Genomic DNA, 22,228 nt, shown 5'->3' on the forward strand with positions numbered 1-22,228 from the left:
TGGATCCCAGCCCCACCGTTGGCAGATCCTGCTGGACCCTCCGAGCACCTTGTGCTTGGGTATGAGACAGATTTGGAGTTTTTACCCCAGAGGACGTTGTCTCATGGTGCAACTTCAGGCAGTGTGGGGACAGAAAGACAGGTGTGGAACCCACTCCAGCTCAGTCCCAGCGGCAAGGACAGTTCTCTCTGGGGAGCCCAGGGGTCCGCTGAGCTGAGGGGAGGGCCAAAGCCTGGAGGGACATGGCTCCACGAAGGGAGGCAGCGTATCTGGGAACAGCTGTGACTTTCAGTGAGAAGCCCCTACAGGTTGTTTCCGCCCTCACACAGGGATGGGGTGGGCACCTGCTCTGAAGAGGCCACCACCTGTGTCCACTTCCAGATCCAGACTCACATGCAAGCTGCCAGGTGCCCATCTGTGCAGGATGAGACAAATAACTCCGTGCACGTGTGTGTGTGTGTGTGTGTGTGTGTGTGTGTGCACTGTAAGGGGTGTGGAGACAGCATTGCAGGGTGCCGGGACAACCATGAAGGTTGGGTTCTCCTAGAAGCTCTGCCCCCAGGCCCTACTTCCATCCTGACCCAGTACAGCCAGGCAAATGGGGGCAGGGGGTGCTCAGGAAATGCATCAACTGTTTGGGACAGAGATGAGTCAGGGAAGCAGGGGAGGGGGCCTGAACCCTGTGCCACCAGCTGTCACTTGGCTTCCTTCTGTAGGGGATGGGAATTGGGCAGGGGCAGCTAGTCCTTCCCTGGGGAACTGGCAGGTCTTGAGCAAGGATCTTGGAGCTGGTGCCCCCCACCCCTGCAGTTCTGCGTCAGGTTCTGCCAACCTGTTGGAACAAAAACTGGGTCTGGTTGCCATGGTGATAATAATGGCTTGGGGTGAAGAGATGAGACTCTGCAGCTGCTGTAAACAGGAAGTTAGGAGGGGCTGTTGCGAAGGGAGGGAGCCTTGCTTGAACCCCGTCCCATGCCCTGCAGGAGCCCGGGGTGGGGCCAGTGGCACCAGAGGCACCAGCCCTGAGACTAATGAACTGGCTTGTTGGTGGAGGGCCCCTGGAGACATCATTCTCCTTTCAGATAGGGAAGCTGAGCCCCAGAGAGGGAAAAGGGCTTGTCTAGGGCCACACAGCAACTGACTGGGTCCCGAGCCCAGCTGAGCCTCAGTTTCCCCAGGACTTACCTCCACACACACTTCCAGGGGTGGGAGCTATTCGTATTTGTGTCTGATCCCTACCTTCTTCCAACCTGTCCAGAGACTGAAGTCAGGCCCATGTGACTCAGGCAGACTCCTACCCCGTTGTTCCCCTCTACTGCCTTGGACTTCAGATTCCCTCATTTGTAAAATAGCAGCTCCTATCCTGGGGGCTGCTGGGAGACCTCAGCGGGTGGGTCTCAGCATGGAGCGCGTGCTGTGTCCACTGCACAATTCTCAAGTCCAAGGGGACAGGAACTGCCACCCCATCCCGCCAGACCTCCAAGGACCTGGGGACTGTTTCTGCCTCCCCGTGGTTGGGGGTGCAAGCCTGTCCTGTTGATCCCATAGCTGGGAGTGGGCAGGGAGGGTGCCCCACTCTGAAGTGTCACCCTGGACAGTGGTCCTGAGTAGCAGAGGCAGCAACCCTGCTCCAGAGGCGGTGAGGAGCAACGCACGGCAGGCTCGTGTCATGGCGGGAGTTAGGGCACAAGACATTCTGCCTAGAGGGGGTGTGGGCTCTGTGAGGCCAGTGCGTTGGTGGGGTTCACACTCTCTAGACTTCTGGCGGGAAAGGGCCTGGCAGGTGGGGGAAGTGTCTTTTTCTTCTTCTGGTCAGGAGAAAAACACCTGGCTCTGGCTAAACTCTCTGATGGCTGCTGCAGAGCAGGGAAAGGGCGGCGGGACAGGAGGTGAGAGCAGATCAGTGAGTCCACCCCACTCATACAGGTTTTAACAACGCACCAGCTCACCCCCTCTGGCGTCAGCCCTTGGAATTGCAGGCACAGCCTCCTGGCACTCAGGCTCCTCCCACTGCCCTCCGACCCCAAGCACCCTTCCAGGACGAAGAAGGGAAAGGGGGCGGACCACACGGAACTCATCGGGTCAGAGCTCAGGGACTTGGGCCAGGGTCACTGCCTGCTCTGGGCTGGAGGACCCTGAGGACTGCCAGATTCTGTCCCATCCTGGGTGGTTCTGCCAGCAGAGGTGGCTCCAGGTGGGAGGGGGTCTGGCCCAGACAGCTCCTTGCCTGAGATGCTGGTTCCTGATACAGTTACCAACAGCTCAGTGGGGGTCCGGTTGCCAGCCCAGGTGCTCTTGGGCCTCAGGCCTTAGGTTTGTGTGGGGCCTGGGGAAGCAGAGCACCATCCGTTGTCCACTGGCCTTCCCATCAGCTTCCAGCCCAGGCGGGCGTGTCAGGGGCCACCTCTCACAAGGGCGCTTCCCACACTCACCAATTTTGGGGGCTGCAGGTGGTCCCAGCGCCCGGCTTGATTCTCTGCACAACTGGGGACTGGGGCACCCCTGTCCCCAGCTCAGGGCTCTAGATTCCTTTCTCCTTGGAGGAATGGGAGGGGCAGCATGAGCACCCAGTGAGCCCCTTTTCAGGAGGCCATCATGGAGGTGGTGGGTGGGCCACCTGGAAGGGCAGAGCCCAGGAGGGAGGAACCCAGGCCTGTGCCCTGTGACTTTACTGCTCCTTTTCTTCCAGGAGCTCAAGGAAAGTGACCTCTTGACAGATGCCGGAGCCTTTGGGTGAAACTGCTGAATGAAGCCCGCTGTGGGGTCTGGGGACAGCAGGATGGATGGGACCTTGATGCTCCAGCCCCGTAGGGCCCACAGCTTCGGCAGATGGAGTCACAGTGTCTGGAAGCCTCTGTGGGCCTCCTGGGCCCCTGCAGCAGGACACCCCCAGACTCAGTAACAGGACGCTCCTCTCTGGCCTCTCTGCTGGAGCTGGCTCAGACTGGTTCAAGCCAGCCCAAGTCAGTGCTGGGCTTCCAACCTGGCAAATCGTCGTCATGGTAACCTCAAAGTGGAGGCTGCCCATGGCACAGCCTGATGTGGTGAGAGGTCCCTGGCCCTGCTGGTCAGGGAGCAGGGCGGCCTGTGTGGGTGGGCGGTGCAGTCCAGGGAGGCCAGGATAACTCGGACCTCTGAGCAGCCCGTCATTCCTGGGGAGATGGAAGCTGAGGGCTCCCAGCCCATGCCACCTGTGGCTGGACTCCCCTGGGAGCCCCAAGTCTGGGCTCCTTGCTTTGCACCTACGTAATGGCCAGACGGAACCCCATCAGTCCTGGACACGTTGTCCCAGGAGCCCCCTCGGGGTCTAAGCCGAGGGCGTGTGTGTACCTTGGTGCTGAGGACGGCGTCCTGCTCCCTGAGGGGGCCCATCCAGGTGACAAGAACAGCCCCAAGTCCACTGGGGAGATCCTGCTCCAGCGGCCAGGGGGACACGGGGCAGGGCCAGCGCAGAGTGTGCTAGCCTTGGCTGCTCATGCCCAGGTCTGAGGGGACAGAAGGGGAGACGTCACCAGCTCCAGGGGACGTCACCTACTGTGGGCCGCTCAGGGCCTGATGCTGGACGCAATGGGGACTCCCAGGGCACAGCAGCGGGGGGTGGGGGGTGGGGTGGCAGGAAAAGGACACACCCTGCAGGCGGCAGTTTGTGGAAATGTTTTAATTAAAGGATTCTTAGATACAGTGGTTAATCTATTGCCCACAATTCCTCACTAATTAGGCGCCTCATGCTGGGAACACACTCTCTTCTCTTACAGTAGAAACAGAATGATCACATTTCATAGTTCTCGTGTTACAAGATTCACATCTTTGTTAAGCCAAGGACTGTGGCACAAAAGGACATTTCATTAGCCAAAGTCACGACAATTTGCTAGAAACATCGATTACTTTAGAATGCTTTAACTAGAAAATATATTGCATTTCCATATATATTAACCATATACATGTGTAACTATTACTAAGTGTAGTTCAGTCATTACAAAATAAGACATTCTGGAAGGGGCTATACACACACATGACCCGCTGAACCCCCTCCCCCCCACCCAGTAAGGCCCTCTGCATTAGGAATAATCGCAAACATCAAACCAAGAGCTCAGCTCAGCAACCTGACAGACGTCCAGCTAAGCAAGTGAACAAGGCACTGGGCCCTCGGGCCACACAGGTGCTGTCGGCTGAGGGGGCAACATTTCTTGGGGTGAACAGAGGCACCCCTTTCTGGCCGAGGGCCCGGATGACCAGCCCTCCCTTCGCTCCCCACCCCTTTGGGGACCATCCCCACTTCAGTCCGTGTGCCGGAGCCACAGGCAAACCGGTTCTGACAGCGAGGGTCCTTGGGACAGGAGGGCAAGGCCCGCGGGTACAGGACCAGCTCCAGGGCCCTGGCCTGGTCAGCACTGTGCTTGCTGGGACCCAGAGGCCAGGGCCCCTTCTGCCACTTCCCATCTCCGTCTGTGGCACATCCCCGCTGAGCTGGGATCCAGGCCCGCTTCCCGACGGGACGGGCAGCCAACTCCCGGAAGCTGTGCTGTGGGCTCAGGCTCCAGGGTGCTTCCTGGGGAGAGCGGCCTCCTTGAGCGACCAGGTTCAGGGTGCTTCAGGAAACAGGAAGCATGCGACTGCAGCCCTCAAAGCTGCTCTTGGGGTGTCCTGGTGCCACCTGCACTCAGGGGTGGGGCCGATGCAATGAGCTTGGGAGGGCCGTGAGCGCTAGGCAGAGGCCTGAGGGCAGCCACCGAGGCCTGGGCAGGCAGTGCACTGGCAGATGCAAGGCCACGTGCCCTGTCCACAGACAAGGCCCCATCGCCACGGCCCGGCCACCCTCAGCCAGCCTGCGGCAGCGTTGAGGGCCTGTGGCTTGGATGCAGTCGTCACTCAGGCTGGCCCTTGCCTGGGTTTAGACACCTCATCCTCCTGGCGGCACGTGCTTTAGAAAGGTCTTGACACCAATCCCAACATGACCAGATCTGAACTCTAGCACTCTACAGCCTGAAGACGCAGGTGCGGGGGACAGAAACCCTGGACACACACCGTCTCTGTACACAGCACTATTTACAAAGGACCAGGACAAATGCCACGCAGGGCCCGAGCCCAGGCACAGGCAGCAAGCCGTGTTGGGGCCGAGGCCGGTGCTCTGTGGGGCCTGCGGCTGAGTGGGGAGCGCCTGGGCACCCCGAGGCCGCCTCCTCACACTTTTAATGACGATAATGCAACAAAAACCTTTATATAAACAGTTTATTTACTCTAAACAGCAACACAGACAAAACGCCATATAAACACAAAGGAAGTGATGCGGAAACGAGAGGCTGGCTGACTTTGGATCTGAGGCTCATAGCAACACAACCCGGGGTCTGCAGAGAGGAGAGAGGTGTGAGGGCGGGGGGCAGGCGGATTTCTGTTTCATACAGCCAGCTGGACGCTACGTGTAAGCTCTGACGGTGGGAAGCATGCCTGCACCCGCGAGCAAAGGGAACTAGCTCCTCAGGGACTCATCGAAGTATAAAAGTTTATCATTTTACAGCAGTTGAAATACTGACATCAATATTAAAATAAAAGCAAGTTTTACATAACAATCAAAAATACAAAAGACTGAAGGAAGAGACCCTGTATGAAAAACTGGGCAATTCAGCGAGTTGAGAACTGTGTACCAGTGGCGGAAATGGAAAATGGCGCCCGCCCGCCTCCCTTAGTGACTAGTAATTGTACAGAGCAACGCTAGATCTGCAAAGGTTGTAAACAAGTTCTTGCCAAACCAATCCCCTCCTTTTGATGCTGCCGCAGGTCGCTGCTTATGAGGGTGCAAACTTCTTGGCTTGTGCTCGAACCCTTTTCTCGTATTCCACTCTGTTTTGGCTGAGGAAGTCAAGAGAGAGACACGTTAGAAGGTGCGCTGGCCGGCCTGTGGGTTGGGGGCGCGGCAGCTGCTGCCCACGGAGGCCTGAGCCCAGGAGGCCCGGAGGGAGACGGGGTGGCGCTGGGCCCGCGCCAAGTGGAGGCCCCCATGGAAGGAAGGAGACAGCAAGGCCGCGGGGCGAGAAGCGGTTGGACGGAGGGCGGCCTCAGAGAGGGGCCCGTGCCACGGGCGCCGGCTGCGAGGGTCTCTGGCCCAGGCTGGGTACTCACAGGTCTAACCAGTGAGCGGTTTGTTCTTCTAAACCTGAAACAGCATCAACCATTCTGAGGAGCAAACAGAGATCGCTCAGCCAGTCTTCAGAAACAGACAGACTTCTGGTGAGTTTCCCCGTGGGCTCTCCGTCCCAAACAGGAAGATGTGGAAGTGGGGGGCAGCTCTACGGTGGGTGTGGGGGGACCTCAAATGGGACTCCAGGGTGGAGACCACTGCCAAGGAAAAGGGGCTGGTGGGCACTGCTCAGGCCAGGGTGACAGGCAAGGGCGGGACAGCAGCAAAAGGGCCATCAGTGGGGAGAGACGGGTTGCTACCAGGGGATCAGTATGACCTTGAGGCCAGTGGGGACAGGGTGACACTTATGGACAGGACTCCTTGACACACCAGGTCAGAGGTCTCGGCAAATCCCTTGGGGCTGGTCAGGACCCCCAGTCAAAGCGCAGGCACAATGTGTGCCCTCGAGGGCACTCACACCCCGGTAAGAAAGCCAGGGCTCCTTCCAAGTCACGTTGTCCCTAAGCACAGCCTCTTGGAGTACTGGTCCCAGCCCATGGTGTAGGCCCTGGGGTCGAGGGCCAGAGGGGCCACCGCGAGCCTTTCCCTCAGCTGTGCCCAGTGCAGACGCCAGGCTCGGGTGCCCCAGGCCTGCCCCTCTGGGCCTCCCTGGGGAAAGGCTGCAGAGCCAACACCAGCAGAGGTGAAAACCTGCCCAGAGCCTGCCAAGCTGGCACAGCGCCCAGGCACACACCGGTCCTCAGAGGCCCGTGTCAGCACCACGGCCGGCCAGCTGAGAGCTGGGAATGAAGGCCACAGGACCAGCTTCTGCCGCCAGGCTGTGCTGTGGGCAGCCTGTGCTCCCACCGTGGCCAAAGGCCCATCCCCTCGGGGTAGAGGCAGCTGACTAGGAGGGCTCTGGAAGGAGCCAGAAGCAACAGCAGGGGCAGCGCAGTCCAGGCCTGCCATTTATCAAGCGAGGCCAGGCACAGGGTGGCTGCCCTGGGGCACCTGCCAGCTTAGGACACGCCCTATGACCTTCCGGAAGCACGAGAAAAAGATCTGAAACTTTCAAGCACGTGTCACAAAAGGTGCGTTTAAACTGGATGCTTACGGAGAATGTCTCGTGTGTGACGCCACGGGCAAGTGAGGACCCTGAGTACGCAGAAACGCTCCGGCTGCAGCAGGTGGGGCCCACAGCACGGGGAGCAGCCACCCGCACACCCTGCCGCAAACACCACGAGGCTGCAACTACACGGCGAGCGCCACGGCCACGGGCCAGCAGGACCCAGGGAGGACTCACCCCACGCCCGGCACCCACAGTGACGCACGCCAGGGCTGGCAGCCTCTCTCTACAGGCCAGCGAGGAGACATTTTGGCTTTGCCACATGGTCTGCAATGGCTCAGCTCAGTGTGGACATAAGTGGCCCCATTTACAAGCAGGTTTGTGGCGCGAGGCGCAGGCAGATGGGGCTGCAGCAGGTGGACGTTGGAGTGAGAACTACCCGGCACCTGGCTCAAGGGTCAAGGTGGCAGGACACATCCCTCCGAGCTGCTGGTGCACAGCAGCCAACGAGACAAGAGTGATTGCAAGCTAAGCTCCGCTGGCATCACTGGCAGACAGGCCAAGGGCAGGGGCGGGTGCAGGGGCTGAGGGGACAAGGACCTCAGCCACCAGGGGGCACCTTGCCACCCTCGGCCACCAGGGGGCGCCCCAGCCAATGACCAAGCTGCGCCTAGGGCCAGGAAGCCATTTTTGGGGGGAGAGATGCATCTCCTGCAACCTGGCTGTTCTCAGACGGACGCGGGCTGCCTTGCGTGGCAGCTGCTCAGAGCCGCCTAGCCTCTGCCCTGCTCCAATTTCAGAAACACCCCTCTCCCTGTGGGCCAGCTCGTTGAGCCCCAGGTTTCCAAACACGGCAGGTGAATCAGTGGGGGTCAGAGTCCCCGACCCTGGCATAAGGCCCCACGCTAACCAGCAGGAGGCTGGCCAGCAGGCCAGGGCCCTCCCCACTCTCCCCCAGACCAGCCTCCTCCACTAGGTTTAACCCCTGCTCACAGTCACTCCGGCCCGCCTCCCTCCGCAGACAGATGCTGGGCCATCCCAGTGCCACGCAGGGAAGGGCTGGAGCACCACTCCCCGAGGGGACCACACCCATCGGAGGCACCACACTCAGATGGGACACAGAGGACAGAGGTGGGGGGTCTGGGCCCCGCTCCCGGACACGCTCCCTCCTGTGGTGTCCACGCCCTTCCCTCTGAGCTGGACCAGGCTCCTGGAGGTACCAGGTTTGCTTGGCCACAGCCCACCAGGCGCAAAGTGGCTGCCTCTGCCCCCACCCTACCCCCGCCACTGCTCTGGCCATACCTGCCCCGGCTTCCTGTCCCTGCCACCACAGGCCCTTTGCATGTGCAGCGCCTCCTCGGCTGCCTCCCTGGCCACCTCCCCTGGCCCCCCCTTTGCAGTGCCGACCCCGGATGCCATGTGAACTTGTGTCTCAGGCTGCCCTCCTGGGCTGCCGGGCGCGTCAGGACTGTCCACCCACCCGCAGCTTGCCTGCTGCTCCCCTTCCTACAGATCGCTTACACGGGACTTCCAGGGACGGCCATGCAAACCAATGAGGTCACACACAGCGAGTGGGGCCAGGTCGCACTAACCAGTAAATTGTGTAGGCCTCTGCTTGAGCTGGATCTTGAATATTTGGTTCATTTAGAAGTTCCTGTATTCCTAGTAAAATCTGTGTAAGAGACAAAAACAAAGCAAAGTGGGAGGTCAGCAGTTGCAAAGGCCAGCTTTTCAGGGACATCAGCCTCAGTGACTGAGAAGGAGCACAAGCCCCCTGGTCCCGCGAAGGTCGAGGCGAGCCCCTCGCGCTGCGTACCTGCTTAATCGTGATGGCCGGCCTCCAGTCCTTATCTTCCTCGAGGATGGACAGGCACACCGTGCCTGAAGGGTACACGTTAGGGTGAAAGAGCGGTGGTTCAAATTTGCCTGGACCACGGGGAAGAAAGAAAACGTGCTGTTGCTGGCAGTTGTCCTACAGAATCACGTCCTGCCCTAACGACGTCCCCTCTTCCCCCGCACTGGGGCACCTTGCTGGTCATCAAGAAGTTGGCAAAAAATTGTTTAGGAAACCAAAACTGTGGCCACAAGGTGGGAGGAGGTAGGAGAGGGGCACGCGTGTGCCTTCCCAACACTCAGGCAGGGCCATGGCGTCCCTAGGACCTGCTCCAGGAGGGCAGGCAGGCAGAGCAGGGCCCCGGGGGCCTCCCCACACCCCAACCCAGCCAGTCCCGACTCGGGAAGACGAAGCGGTCGCTGCAGCAGGTGAGGGTCCTGGGGAAGCAGCCAAGGCCCTTCCAAGTGAGTGGCCATTTCCACAGCAGCTCATTTTGCTTCAAAAGCAGAGGCTTTTAGACCTCCTGGTTAGAAAATATAAAACTTAAGAGGAAACAGACTCGGGGCAGCAGACTCTCTGCCTAGCCACACTCCTCTTACTTTAATACATCTTCCTTCTGTTTCAATTTTTTTTTTTTTTTTTTAAAGTGAATACATGCAGAGAATTTGAAAAAAGAGCAGGAAAGAAACTGCCATGAGCCCCACCCGGGGACTGTTCACTACAGCTGACACTGTAGCATATTTCTTATTTTTTTGTCCTGGGTACTTCCTCCCTTTCTCTTTGTTTTTAAATATTAATTATACCCAGAAAAGTGCAACAAGGCTAGTACAGCTTGATGAATGACCCCAAAAATGAACACACCCAACACCAACAGCTTCCCAGAAAACGCCCTCACACACCGCCCACTGGTTCCCCGACCTGGAGCCCCCCCTCCCCCCCCACGACGTCTGGGACTGCAGACCGCACGAGAACCTCCTCACTCCGGACTCAGGGGTCATGTTCGTCCTCGCAGACAGTGCCAGTTACTCACTCCCGCTGGTGCTGCACAGAGTCCACTGCGACTGGCCACCCGTGACGCTGCCCACCGCAGTGCAGGCACACATCTGCGCCACAATGAATACCCGTTCCTAGCGTGAATTCTGGTGCACGAGTGCACTTCCCCGGGGAAAGGCTGGGTCACAGGGTGTCTGTGTTGACCGTGAGTGGAGACTGCCAGTTTCCAAAGTGCTGTGCTCACGGCCATCCCTTCCGCAGGGCCTGAGTTCCCACCACTTCACAGCTTTGCCAGCTGGTGTGTTGGCCATGGACTTCAGCCATTGTTAAATGAACCGTGGTTGCCTCTTGCGACTCATTTGCATTTCCCTGGTCACTTCTGAGGGTGAGCACCTTCATTCACTGCAATGCACTGGCTACTTGTTTGAAGTTCTTGCTCAAGTCTGTTTTTTATTGGGGAATATTGGGGAACAGTGTGTTTCTCCAGGCCCCATCTAGTTGGGGAGGGCACAGCTCAGCTCCAAGTCCAGTCGCTGTTTTCAATCTTTAAGTGCAGGGGGCGCAGCCCACCATCCCATGTGGGAATTGAGAGCTCGCGCTCTAACCAACTGAGCCATCCGGCCGCCCCTTTGGAAGCTCAGCAGCAGCTCGTTGTCTTCAGTCTAGTTGTGGAGGGCACAGCCCACTGGCCCATGTGGGAATCGAACCGGCAACCCTGTTGTATCAGAGCTCGCGCTCTAACCGCCTGAGCCACCGGCCGCCCTGGTTCGAGTCTCGTGCACATTTCTCTATTGAGCTTTTACTGACTTGTACACTTTGGTGAACACAAGTTCCTAACTTTAATTTCACTGCATTTACTGTTCGTGTTTCTTATCTAGATAGAAAAGGATACCAGTGTCATCCATCCCCAAGCCCCTCAATCCCCCTTCCAGTCTGGCTGGCTTCCCTCCATATGAAGTCATTCTCCTGACTTTTCACACCATCCGTCGCATGGCCTGTGGTTGACCTTCATAAAAGGACTCCAGCACCAACTCCTCTGTGTCTGGCTCCTCTGTGTCCACTCAACATGCCTGAGATTCATTCATGTTGTGTATATGAGGTGAGACAAGTTCGCGAACTCATCCTAGAAAAAGTGCTACCTACCTCATTGCTGCATATCTCTACGGTCACCTTCGAAGTACTCCCCTTGGGAAGCTGTGCACCAACACCTGCGCCTAGTCCACCCTTCAAAGCAATGTTGGAACTCTTTTCCTGGACTGGCCACCAGAGCTGGCCTTGTATTACCCTTGGTGTCCTGAATGTCATCAAAATGTCTGCCTTTCAATATTTCCTTTATCTTCAGGTAAAGAAACAAGTCATTGGGGGCCAGAGCAGGTGAGTAGGGAGGGTGTTCCAATACAGTTATTTGTTTCCTGGCTAGAAACTCCCTCACAGATAGTGCCGTGTGAGCTGGTGCATTGTTGTGATGCAGGGGCCATGAATTGTTGGAGAAAGGTTGAGGTCATTTTTGTCTTTTTTATGCAGCATTTTCAGCACTTCCAAATAGTAAACTTAGTTAACTGTCTAGTTGGTACAAATTCGTAATGAGTAATCCTCTGATATCAAATAAGGTGAGCAACATTGTTGCAACAAGTTCGTGACCTTACTTGTCAGACCTGATACTTGTAGATCCTTCCTTCTTGCTGCTACACTTACTCATTCTATTGTGAATGGACACTTGCGTGGTCTCCAGCTTTTGACTCTTACAGATGGGACTGTCATAAACGTGCTTGTCCATACCTTTTGGTGAGCACATGTATGCAATTTCTACTAAATATTTACTTGAGAGGAAGAGCCGGGCCCTGGGGTAGGAGGCATTAAGTTTAGCTTCAGCAGATTTGGCGGACAGCTTTCCAAGGGAAATGTTCCAAATGGACTCTCTAGTAGGTACCTAGAGGTCCCGCGGCTCGGCGGGCGCTGCAGCCTCTCCCGCCCCCTTTGCCTGCTGTTTACTCTGTGGTTGTAACTTGTGATTCTCCGGTAGTTAGGAATCTCTTCCTATGCTGACTGGCCCAGTGGAGAACCTCCTGTGAAAGGCCTGTTCCATCCAATGGTTGTTTGCCTTCTTCCTCCTGACGTGTAAGTGCTCTCGATATATCCAGGACAAGTACGGATGTACACAGTCTTTCCCCCTCTTCACTCTCACTGGTGTCTTTCGGTGAAAAGATGGTCTTAATTTCAATGTAGTCCAATGGATCACTGTCCCCCTCGGGGGAAAAGCACTTTTGCTTCCCTGGTTAAGAACGCTCTGCCTCTCCAAGTCAAGAAGACATCCCCGTCTTCTTCTAAGAGCTGTACTGTGCCACCCACCGTTCCACTGGGTCTCATGCTCCATCTGGAAGGCTTTTGTCTATGGCAGGAGGGACACTGAGTTCTCCATCCTTCCACGGGGACCCCTGGTTGACCCAGTCCATGCACTGGAAGGCCATCTTCTCCCCATGCATTGCAGTGTCACCTCTCTCGTAAACCATGCCACTGGACACGTGTGCTGTTTCTGGACTCTTTGCTCTGCGTCTCAGTTACTATGTCTCTGTAGCAGGTCTCAACCTGGCTCCTGTCTTGCCCATCCTAGCAGGTCTGGGTGCTTTTTACCCAATAAGCCCAGCCGGGGCCTCATCACTCTTCCACACTCGAGCCCTGGGGCCATGGTGATTTTCAGCCCTCTGCACCTCCTACTAGAGCCTATGTCACAATTCCCACAAAAATCTGCCTGGCTGCTGATCGGGATTACGCTGAATCTGTAATCAGCTTGGAGAAATGACATCTCTACAACCGCGTGTCTTCCGATTCATAAACACAGTTTACATAGTTATTTAGGCTGTCCTTCATTTCTCAGAAATGTTTTAGTTTTCAGCACAGAGGTCTTAAACATCTTTTGTTGGATTTAGCCCAAGGTATTTGATGCTACTAGGAAGGGTATAGTTTAAAAGCTTTCATTTGTTGCAACTGTATAAAAATGGATTTTTGTATATTAACCTTTTTTTCCGCAACCTTAATTAGCACCTAGAGAAAGATGGTCTATGGTCTGTCTTCCTTTCCTATTCCTCTGCTGGGATTTCTTTTCTGCCTTGTTGCATTTGCTTCGAATTCCAATATAATGTTGAACAGAAGTGATGAAAGCAGCTACAATTTGTCTCATTTCTTGTTTAAATATCTGCACATAGCAAAAATAAAATACAAACAGCAGAGAACCATCCCAGATGAAATAAGTCTCCACTCCAGTGGTTACCAGGTGAATTGTTAATTTAAAAAATTCCCCTGGGGCCGGGTGGCTCAGGCAGTTGGAGCGTTGTACTCCTAACACAGATGTGACTGGTTCGATTCCCACTTGTGCCAGTGAGCTGCGCCCTCTACAGCTAAGATTGTGAACAATGGCTCTCCCTGGAGTTGGGCTGCCATGAGCTGCTGTGGGCTACCATGTGTTGCCATGAGCGGCGGGCGGCCGCTAGCCGCTGGCCGGCAGCCAGTGTGAGCTGCCGTGAACTGCTGACTGGTGACTGACTGCCTCAGCGGGGGGAGCGCAAGTCCTACACAAATAGACTGAGAAACAACGGCTTGAACCGGAATGGGGGGAGGGGAGGCGGAAGAAGCGGAAAACGAAAAATTTTTCCTGGTAGATGCTATAATGGAAAACGTACTTCCACCTCTCGAATCATTGAACGTGAGCGTTAACAGTTACATGTAGTCTTGACCTCCCACGTGCTGGAGCACGTTACCGCATTTGATGAACCTGCCGTGGACAGTGCTGACTTCCAGCCGCTAGCCCTGAGTCTTGCGAAACTATGTCATGACGGCCCAGCCATAGCACTGCTTTAAACACGGGCTCGGCCTTTTCTTCCTGCTGCCTTCTCTGGAAGCTTAAGGCGCTACTTGTCCAGGCTGCAGACGCAGCGACAAGTTGGGTGTGAAATTCTATCAGACAACAGATCGGGGCAAACGAAACCCTCTGAGGGGTGAGGTTCTGAGCAGTGGTCCTTCTGCACGTCCATCCCCAGCCAGGGCTGGTACGTAGTGGCTTCATCCCTGACGGGCACTCAGGGCTCAGGAGCGTCACCTGGATCTCATGATCCTTCCCCTCCAGGGCACAGCAGCTTCCCAGTTGTGGAGCTGGGACCCGAGACCCGGCCTGTTATGCGCATCTCCCACCCCAGGGCCAGGAAAACTCAGATCACAGCCAGACGCAGGGATTAGAATGCTGGGGCTGCCCCGGGTGGAAGGAACAGTGTGGAACATCACCGACACCCCCGGAGGCCAGGCTCTCCGAAGAGGACTCAGATTTCTGCTGGAGCAGCCGAAGCAGACCTCCGAGGACTTCATTCGTTGTACTTACATTTCGGTGGTGAGGATGGATAGTCATCTTTGAAGAGCATCCGTAGTTTAAACAAGCCTCCTTCCCATGGGGTCTGCTCGGAAGTGAAGCTGTGATTAGTTGTGTGCCGGCCTCTGCTGCGGGGGCTCACAGGGAAGGGCGTGCTGCCACCATGCATCCCCCAGCACTGCAAGGGCCTCAGCAAGCTGCCCTCAGCCCCGTGCTCCCACAACAGGACCGGAAGGACTGCCATGAGCCCCAAGGGCAAAGGAGAAGGAGCCCGACGGCTGCCCCTCCAGCCCTGGGATGGGTGTCGGGGTCCACACCTGAGCAGACACAGCGAGGACTTGAGTGAGCTCAAGCGAGGTCCCCGTCCCTCAGGTCCTACCCGTCCCTGGGCAGCCCCCCAGCTCCACAGTCCAACACCTCTCCCTAAGCTCCCAGGGAGGGAGATGGCTACAGCCCACCGGCCAAGGATGGGGTCCGGGGAGGCTGGGGCACCCGCTGGGCCCTCAACAGAGCCTCGGCCACGAGCCAAACGCAGACCACCTGGTCTTGTGGACAAAGTCAAATCCTACTCCGGCCGGCTCAGCACAGGGGATGGAGACTGTCAGAAAGCACAGGCTGAGAGCAGGGCTTTCTCAGGTGGGAGGAAGCAGAGGTGATGAGGCCTCAGCACAAGCCAGACTCCTCCGGGGTCTCCTCCTTCCCTCGGGGTCACCAGGTCGGAGACCCTCACTCCCTAAGGCCTCCAGCGCACACGTGGGGGAGCTGAGGAGGCGGCAGCACGGAGGGCCGTGGCCGTGTGTGCAGGAGCCTGGGGCCCCGTGCAGCCATCGCAATGGCCGAGGTCTGGCTCCTGTACCAAGGACTTGCAGCCGCTCGAGGCTCAGACCCCCGAGGAGCATGGCTGTGTCGCGCTGCTCTGGCCTCAGCACGTCTCAAAGGACAAACCGGCCTCCCACCCCTGCCCCATCCCAGCTCCTTCTGTTCAAATTAAAAATGCCTGGGGTGGGGGAGAGGTCACATATCACCCCAACTTTGTCCCCCCACCTGTGGGATTGTCGTATGCCATGCACACTTGAACCTAAGTTCTTCTGGAGGGTCGAAGCGTGCCCAGCCGTCCGCCCCCGCCCCCCACAAGCGCAGGTGTGCCTTACCCCTTTCTTCCCTGGGATGGCGCACTCCCAGTTCATGAGGTTCATTGTACCGTCGGGGTTTTTTGTTGGGACAGCCACAAAACCCTGAGAACAACCACACACAAGCACATCAGGGCCACGGCGGCTCATAGAGCTGTTCACAGGGACACACAGGTACCTCCCCCTCCCACCGCCCAGCAGCCCAACTTGAACCGGCCCCACCACAGGGATGGTGTCGCCAGGGGGCCATTGCTGTGCCGCACGCAGAAAGAGAGCTTTCCTTACAAATGGGTGGTCTTTTCTCCAAGCTTTCCTCTCCTGGGCGAGTCTGCTGAGAGCGATCCCCGACATATTCAAAGTCCTGCAAAAGACGGCAGAGCTGCGATCAGCAGGAAACCCCGGCTGCTTCGCCCCTTCCCTCGCTCACCTGCCAGTGAACAGACTTGTTCCCCGGAATCGGGTAAGCGAAGGCCCTCATCTGGCCCAGAGACTACTCTTAGCAAGAGTCTGGATGGGTGTCAGACCCCCACGGGTGACCCCAGCCTCCTCCCGTCGGCGGGTCACCAGGGAAGAGACCGGGTCACCAGGGAAGAGACCGGGGCCTCAAGCGCCCCCTGCTGAGCCCCGGAGCTCTGCACCCTTCAGTCTCCATTTCAGAGGTTCAGAGGCAAAGCCCCGGGCCTGGGTCACAGGGCTGCACACGGACACTGTGCACTCCCAGCAGACACCTGGCACCTGTCCCCACCCTTGTCACATGCAGCAGCAGCAGGCTGGAGTGACAGGGACAAGGTGGGGACGTTCAGAACACTAGCCTCGACCCGGGAGGGGCAGCAATGGCGTACTCCCCTCTGCGGGTGCAGGGACGCAGGGGGGCCAGGCCCCCAGCTTAGAACCAGGGCTCGGAATTCAGATTCAGGCCTGGCCACCAGGACCACTCCTATTCTTCAAGCCAACTGAGTGGAAAAGTGCCCCAGGGTGGTGGGCAGCTTAACCGCATCGTGGGCAAGCTCAGAGACCACATACCTAGCCCAGAATCCAACAGACTCACCTGTCGCCAGGGCCTCGGGCTCCTTCCTCGGGCCCCCGCCTCTCTCTCATCCCACAGCCCCCCCCCCCCAGCACCCCACGAACAGCCAATGGGTCAAGGCCTGTCTCCTATTTACCCCGGGAAAGGCAACAAAACGGGAGCGGGCTAGTAGGGCCCAGGAGCTGCTGAGGCACTAGGCAGGGGTGGGAAGACACCTCCGCAGGCTGGACCCCAGGCTCTCAAGGCTTAGTGCCTTCAGCTGTTGCGATGAGCAGCCTGGAGCCTCAGGAAAAGCAGCATCTTCTCCAGGTGCGCGGCACACCAGGCCGGATGGCGGGGCCCAGGATCGTAACCCCACCCCCAGCGGCCCACAAGGAAGCAGCCACGGAGGTGATAAGGTCACAACCCCGGACCCTAAGTGTGTTTGTGGGGCTTCCAAGTCCATGGAAACGCTGAAGATACCCTGAATCATGTATTTACCGTCAACAAGGCTTTAACAACACAAACGGGGTGTCTCCTGGAGGTGGGTGCTGGCAGCTTGCCCCCAGCCTTCAGGCTTACACCGGAGCACGAGGGACAGGTGTCTTCTTTTCCTCTGTAAGGAAAGAAGCACCTCAAGTTCCCAAGGAGAGCAAGGGGTGCCCTTCACAACCACAACAGAGTGAAGAACACACTTCTGGCAAAGATAACACTGAGCCAAACTCCACCCAGGCCTCGGACCACACCCAGCGCGTTCTAAGCCAGCAAAGGAGACCCACAGCCACCTGCCCGCTAAGGGCGGAGCCGCCGCACAGCCAGGTGTCTTCCGCCTCCAGTGGGTGGGAGGGCTACTCCCTCTCCTGCGGCCTAGGTGCCAGCTGACCCACAACTGCGTCAGTCCGCAGCCCAGATCGGACCCTTCACCAGAGCATCCACCCCACCAGGCTGCCCTGCTCCCCTCCCCAAACACCACCCCAGGGCTCAAACTGTACAGGAGGGGTTAGGTCAGGTCAACATTCAACAGCAGACATCAAAGGCGCATGTCCCAGGACTCTGGCTTTGGGGCTGCTCTTGGATGACTGTTTCCCCAAGAAGTAGGCACAGTGGAAGGAGGGGTTTGGGACTGTACTCCCACTAATCGAGGCCCTGCCGCCTCCAGCACTAGCCAGGAGCCTAGGTCTCAGGACACTGGATGAGTCACGACAAACCGCCAGACCAACCGGATCTGGGACATTTTCGAGAAACAGGTATACTTATGTCATCCCAAGAAAAGTGAGGGTCAAAAAATCAAAGCCCTCCAGTCAAGAAGCAGGGCTGTCACAGCGGCATGTGATGGATGTGCCAACTCAGACCTTGGGCCCCAGCTCCAGCACTCTGACCCCAGAATGCACCTTTCAACCTTAACCAACCTCAAGATTAAGTCCAAACTAGACAACAGCAGGCTCGGACCCCACAGAACTGCTTTTCAGCACCGCGTGACCCCAGGGTTTGGGTCTGTTCATTTCTTCCGTGTCCATGGACCTCAACCCAGGGAGTGGTGTAAGCAAACCGCTGAGCAGCTCACAGCAAACCTGCAGGGACGCTGCCATGGGGGTGTGTGTGTGTGTGTAGGGGGGGGAATCCCAAGAGAGGAAGCCATGTGCTGGGAAGTGCTAGGTGCCAGGAAATGCAAAGCAGGACAACAGGAATGGGAAGGCACTTGCTTTTAAATAGTGGCCAGACGGCCCCCAGGGAACAGCCTGCAGCCATCAGGCAGGAGGCAGTGTGGGCCAGGGGACAGGGCAGGGTGGGCTTGCGAGGCAGGTGGGAGCCTGCAGGGGGCGGGCAGAGGAGCACCCAACCAGCTCTGTCTTTAAGGCTCTCTCTGCTCAGACGGGGGCAATGACAGTGACACTGGCTGGGAGGCTGGGGCGGTAACCCTGGTGTCTGAAAACCTTTCATTTCTCAGTTTCTCAAACCCTTCACTTCAACTGGTTCTTCTACATGGAACGACCCAACACCCTTCCCATCCCCAGCAGCGATGCCCTCTCCACCCCCAGGCTAGAGGGCACAGCACACATTAGCCCCCAAAGTCCTCCTGCCCACTGGCTTCCCCACTGACAGAGCCCTCAGAGGGCAGGCCCCCCTCCCCTGCCCAGGGCAAAGCAGACAGCGCAGACTGGCAGGACGCTTCTGCTGAATTAATGAACACAGTTCTGTGGCCGACGACAAGCAGCCCAGGAAGCGATAGTTTAAGTGAGGCAAAGCTCCCTAGCGAGTCTGAGCTAGGCTAGGCATCAAACAGGTTTCTGAAGCCCCAGGCCAGCTCTGGAACATGGAGCAGCCATGGACACCTGCGTCCAAACAATGCCCACGGTGCTCCGGAGGGGCTGCGCCGAGCCCAAGCCAGGACTCAGTAGGGTGAACTGCCTGCCTGCCACCCGTGTGCCAGGACCGCCGCCTCTTCTGCTCTGACGACCGGACAAAGCTGCCCAAGGAGGTCCCGTCCCACCTAGTGCCTAGCTGTGGCTGTCCCAGGTGTGAAAGCTCAATGAGGGGTTCCCACAGGAGCTCCTGCAGCCCCCCTCCCAGGGGAGCCGAGGGACCAAGCCAGGTAACAGTAAGGCTTTCTGCCTTCAGGGCAAAAAGCCACAGGTGCTCACCTGCACTGTCCCAGGCAGAAGCCTGGTCTCCAAGATGCTGCTTCCACTCCTACGGGCCTCCCAGGGTCCAGGAGAAAGCAGCCAATTTATTACATTTTAATTACAACACCAGGAAGTGCTCACTCAGAATCCCACTTAACACGGAACCTGCCTTCCCCAACTAACAGAGAGGCACTTAAGGAGCAGTGATGTGTTACTAGATGCTTCAGAGCAGCAAATGCAGATGCGAATAGAACATATCCGTGAACTACTAGAGACAGCCCGCAGGACACACGGCCGAGTTCACCAAGCGGGAGGGAGGTCTGCCCTCCACCTTCCTCCAGGGCCCCGGAACGGGCTGTACTTGAACCTGTTCTTCTCAGATCAGCTCTGCTGGTTGACAGCACAGACTTCAGAGCTTCTCACTGGCTGTGTGAGTGTGGCAAGCTGCACATCTCCCCCAACCTCAACTTCCTCACCTGTAAAACGGGGGGGGGGGTCTCAGACCCCACAGGTTTGCCCACAACGAAACAGATAGTGCATGAAAAACCCTGGATGGGCCTTTCCCACACACCCACAAACTTCCCCAGGGGAATAGCCTTCTCTGCCTAACCCACGCAGCCTGCACTCAGGACACCCTCTGCCCAGGCTGTACTTACTGTTCTTGTTTGTCAAACGTCCCAGGACCCCAGGCTGTTTCTGAAGCGAGGTCCCAAACACGGACACTCACCAGACAAAGGCGCAGCAGTGCGCAGAATTCACCCCTAAGCCACCCAAAGGGCCACAAACAAATGAGGACAAACTAGGATCCATCTCCCTTTTCTGTTGGACAGGTCCTTTACCTAAAGGCAACGTTTCCTGAATAGCAAGAAACATTTGTGGCTACACTCTTTAAACGGCAACAAAAAGCCAACTTTGCAAACACAGTACAGTAACTTCGCAACCCGCGGAGCCAAGCACACTTTCCAAGTACACAAACCAAACCAGTTAATACTGTGATTTAGGAGCGACTGCAGGCCGTGATCCTGAGCCCGGCGAATCATTCCCTTCCCTTCCCTCCTACTCACGAAACCACCAATTCCAACCTCGGTTCAATTGATACAAAACAACCTTAAAAACAATTCTCCCTCCGGTGAAGCGCTGATGTGCAGGGTCCCACCAGTGACAAGAGGAGCTCTCTAGAGGCACAAGAAAACTCAGGCTGGTTTTGGTTTTCAGACACCAAACACAAATCCCCCAAACAGGCCAGCGATTTTGCAATCCAAGACTTTCAACTCTCTCTGCTGGGCCTTCTCTCCCCGGCTGGAAAGCGCCACAGGTTTGTGTGCAGACCCGTGACCCCGGAAACGCACGTCCCTCGCAGGAGGGAAGCTCCTGTCAACCCCGCCTCGGCTCCCCGGACGCACCGCGAGTCCGCGCCGAAGGGGACACCCCCCACTTTCACAAGGGAAGGCGACGGGAGCCCGAGGGAGCAAGGCCGGGACGACGCCGAGGCCGGGGCAGCAGAGTTGGGCCGTAACCCGCGGCGTCAACAGCTCGGAGGCGGACGGTTCCCGGGCTCAGGGGCCTGGGCGGGTCCCGGGGCGCGCAGGGGGCGGAGGTCGGGGCCCAGGGGTTCGCGGGGTGGAGGGGCGCCCGCCCGCCCGGCCCGACGGCGGCAGAAGCCGCGCGCAGCCGAGGCCCGGCTCCCATCCTGCTGCCCCCTCCTGCGCGTCCCCCACCCGTGCTCACCTCGGGCGGCCGCAGCCCGGCAAGCGAGGCGGACGAGGCGGCGGCGACGGTGGCGGCGCGGCGCTTCCTTTGTCTCGGGACTTCCCTCCCGAGCCCGCTCCGCGCGCAGCCCGAGCGCTCCGAGGACCCCGGCGCGGGCGGGGCGCGGGCGGGGCTTGCGGAGGCTGCCCGCCGCATGCCTGCTCTGCACGCTGCTGCCGCCGCTTCGCGCCCAGCGCAGCCCATGCTGCCGTTCGCCGCCCGCCGCCCGCGACCCGCTGCTGCGCGCCCACGGCCCCGGGCTCGCCCTGGGAGTCCGGCCCGGGGGCGATTTTCCAGTCAGGCGGCGCTCTGGACACCTGGGCCCTTAAAGGAGCCGCGTCCCCGATGTCAGGGAGCGTCTACAAACTCCCCTTCGCGACGCGCGCGTCAACTCGAGGACACGCCGGCGAGCAGCAGGAGAAAGAGGAGGCCGAGATCTCCAAGGGCGCCCTAGATGCCTCGTGGGCACCTTTCTGGGCACGGGTCCCGTTGGTCTCCTTGGGGCTAAGACCCGGGGCCGGGGGACAAAGACCACTGAGGCCTAAGGATCCCCAGAAGCGTCGCAGCACAGTGACGATCCTCCGAGTACTGCGCTCTGTGAAACCCCTTACAATTGGCCGGTTCGGGGCGCTGGGCGGGGCGTCCATCGAATTGGACCAATGAGCTGACCCCATACAAACGACGGAGAGCCTGCCCGACCGACGGGAGGAGAAGTGCGGACGCTCCCTAACCCAGGGGCTGGCCGAGGGGGAGGGGCGCAGGGGCTGCGAGCGGGAGGCCGAGGTGCGGGCTGGGACCCCTGCCCGGCTCCTGCAGTCAGGGTCTGGGGTCCACCCCCAGCCCTTGTGTGAACGCTGGTCCTTCCTGGCCTCGCTGAGTATCTCACCGTCGGGCCAATTCCCAGGGCCAGCCTCACTGCCCAAACCCCAGCTCTGGGTGGGGAGAGGGCGCTTCCCAAGGTCAGCCCGTTCCGCCCGTGGGCGCTTAGGGATCAGGCAGCGATGGGTGTGGAGGGCGCCTGAGCCTAGCCGCGCAGCGGGGGGTGCCGGACAGCCCCGGCAATTTGCATTTACTCCTTTCCCTCCCTTTTTTGCTTCTTGCCCTCCCTCCATCTCCCTTCTCCGTCCCTCCCCCCACACCCCCAAGTGCCTCTTTTGGCCTTGTGCTCAGAGACTGTTGGCTTCCCCAGGGGCGGGACCATAGGTCCGGTGTCCTATGTCCCACATCTGGCCCAGTGCTTTGAGTGGATGAATTCCATGTGCTCCTAGCCGTCCTGTTACTCTGGGGCAGTAAAATGAGGCTGGGGGTCTCCTGGGTGTGGTGGCTCTGCTTGGCTGGGTTGGGGGTCTGCCTA

General features: G+C 58.3%; 1 protein-coding gene across 2 annotated transcripts; it reads right to left on the bottom strand.

The window, feature by feature from the left end:
• Nucleotides 1-3,643: 3,643 nt before the first annotated feature.
• UBE2I (ubiquitin conjugating enzyme E2 I) lies at nt 3,644-21,010 on the bottom strand. Of its 2 annotated transcripts, XM_074323072.1 has the most exons (8): nt 20,854-20,991; nt 17,003-17,117; nt 15,781-15,856; nt 15,517-15,600; nt 14,378-14,450; nt 8,998-9,107; nt 8,774-8,853; nt 3,644-5,847 (listed from the first exon to the last, which is right to left on the bottom strand). In XM_074323072.1, exons 3-8 carry the CDS (start codon nt 15,844-15,846, stop codon nt 5,784-5,786), a joined length of 477 nt encoding a protein of 158 aa, XP_074179173.1. In that variant the 5' UTR covers nt 15,847-15,856; nt 17,003-17,117; nt 20,854-20,991; the 3' UTR covers nt 3,644-5,783. The 2 variants fall into 2 exon arrangements, with proteins under 2 accessions (XP_074179173.1, XP_074179174.1); XM_074323073.1 differs by lacking the exon at nt 17,003-17,117 and having other exon boundaries at nt 20,854-21,010.
• Nucleotides 21,011-22,228: the final 1,218 nt, after the last annotated feature.

This window comes from Rhinolophus sinicus, linkage group LG18 (assembly GCF_036562045.2).
Source record: "Rhinolophus sinicus isolate RSC01 linkage group LG18, ASM3656204v1, whole genome shotgun sequence".
In the NCBI taxonomy this organism is placed as follows: Eukaryota; Metazoa; Chordata; class Mammalia; order Chiroptera; family Rhinolophidae; genus Rhinolophus; species Rhinolophus sinicus.

Bases quoted from the DNA above. Each gene is read 5' to 3' on its own strand.
- UBE2I (XM_074323073.1), bottom strand. From the start codon at position 15,846: ATGTCGGGGATCGCTCTCAGCAGACTCGCCCAGGAGAGGAAAGCTTGG. The intron at 15,601-15,780 runs GTAAGGAAAGCT...GGTTGTTCTCAG, and splicing joins GGAGAAAAGACCACCCATTT to GGTTTTGTGGCTGTCCCAAC. The intron at 5,848-8,773 runs GTTAGTGCGACC...TGACTTCCTCAG, and splicing joins GAGGCCTACACAATTTACTG to CCAAAACAGAGTGGAATACG.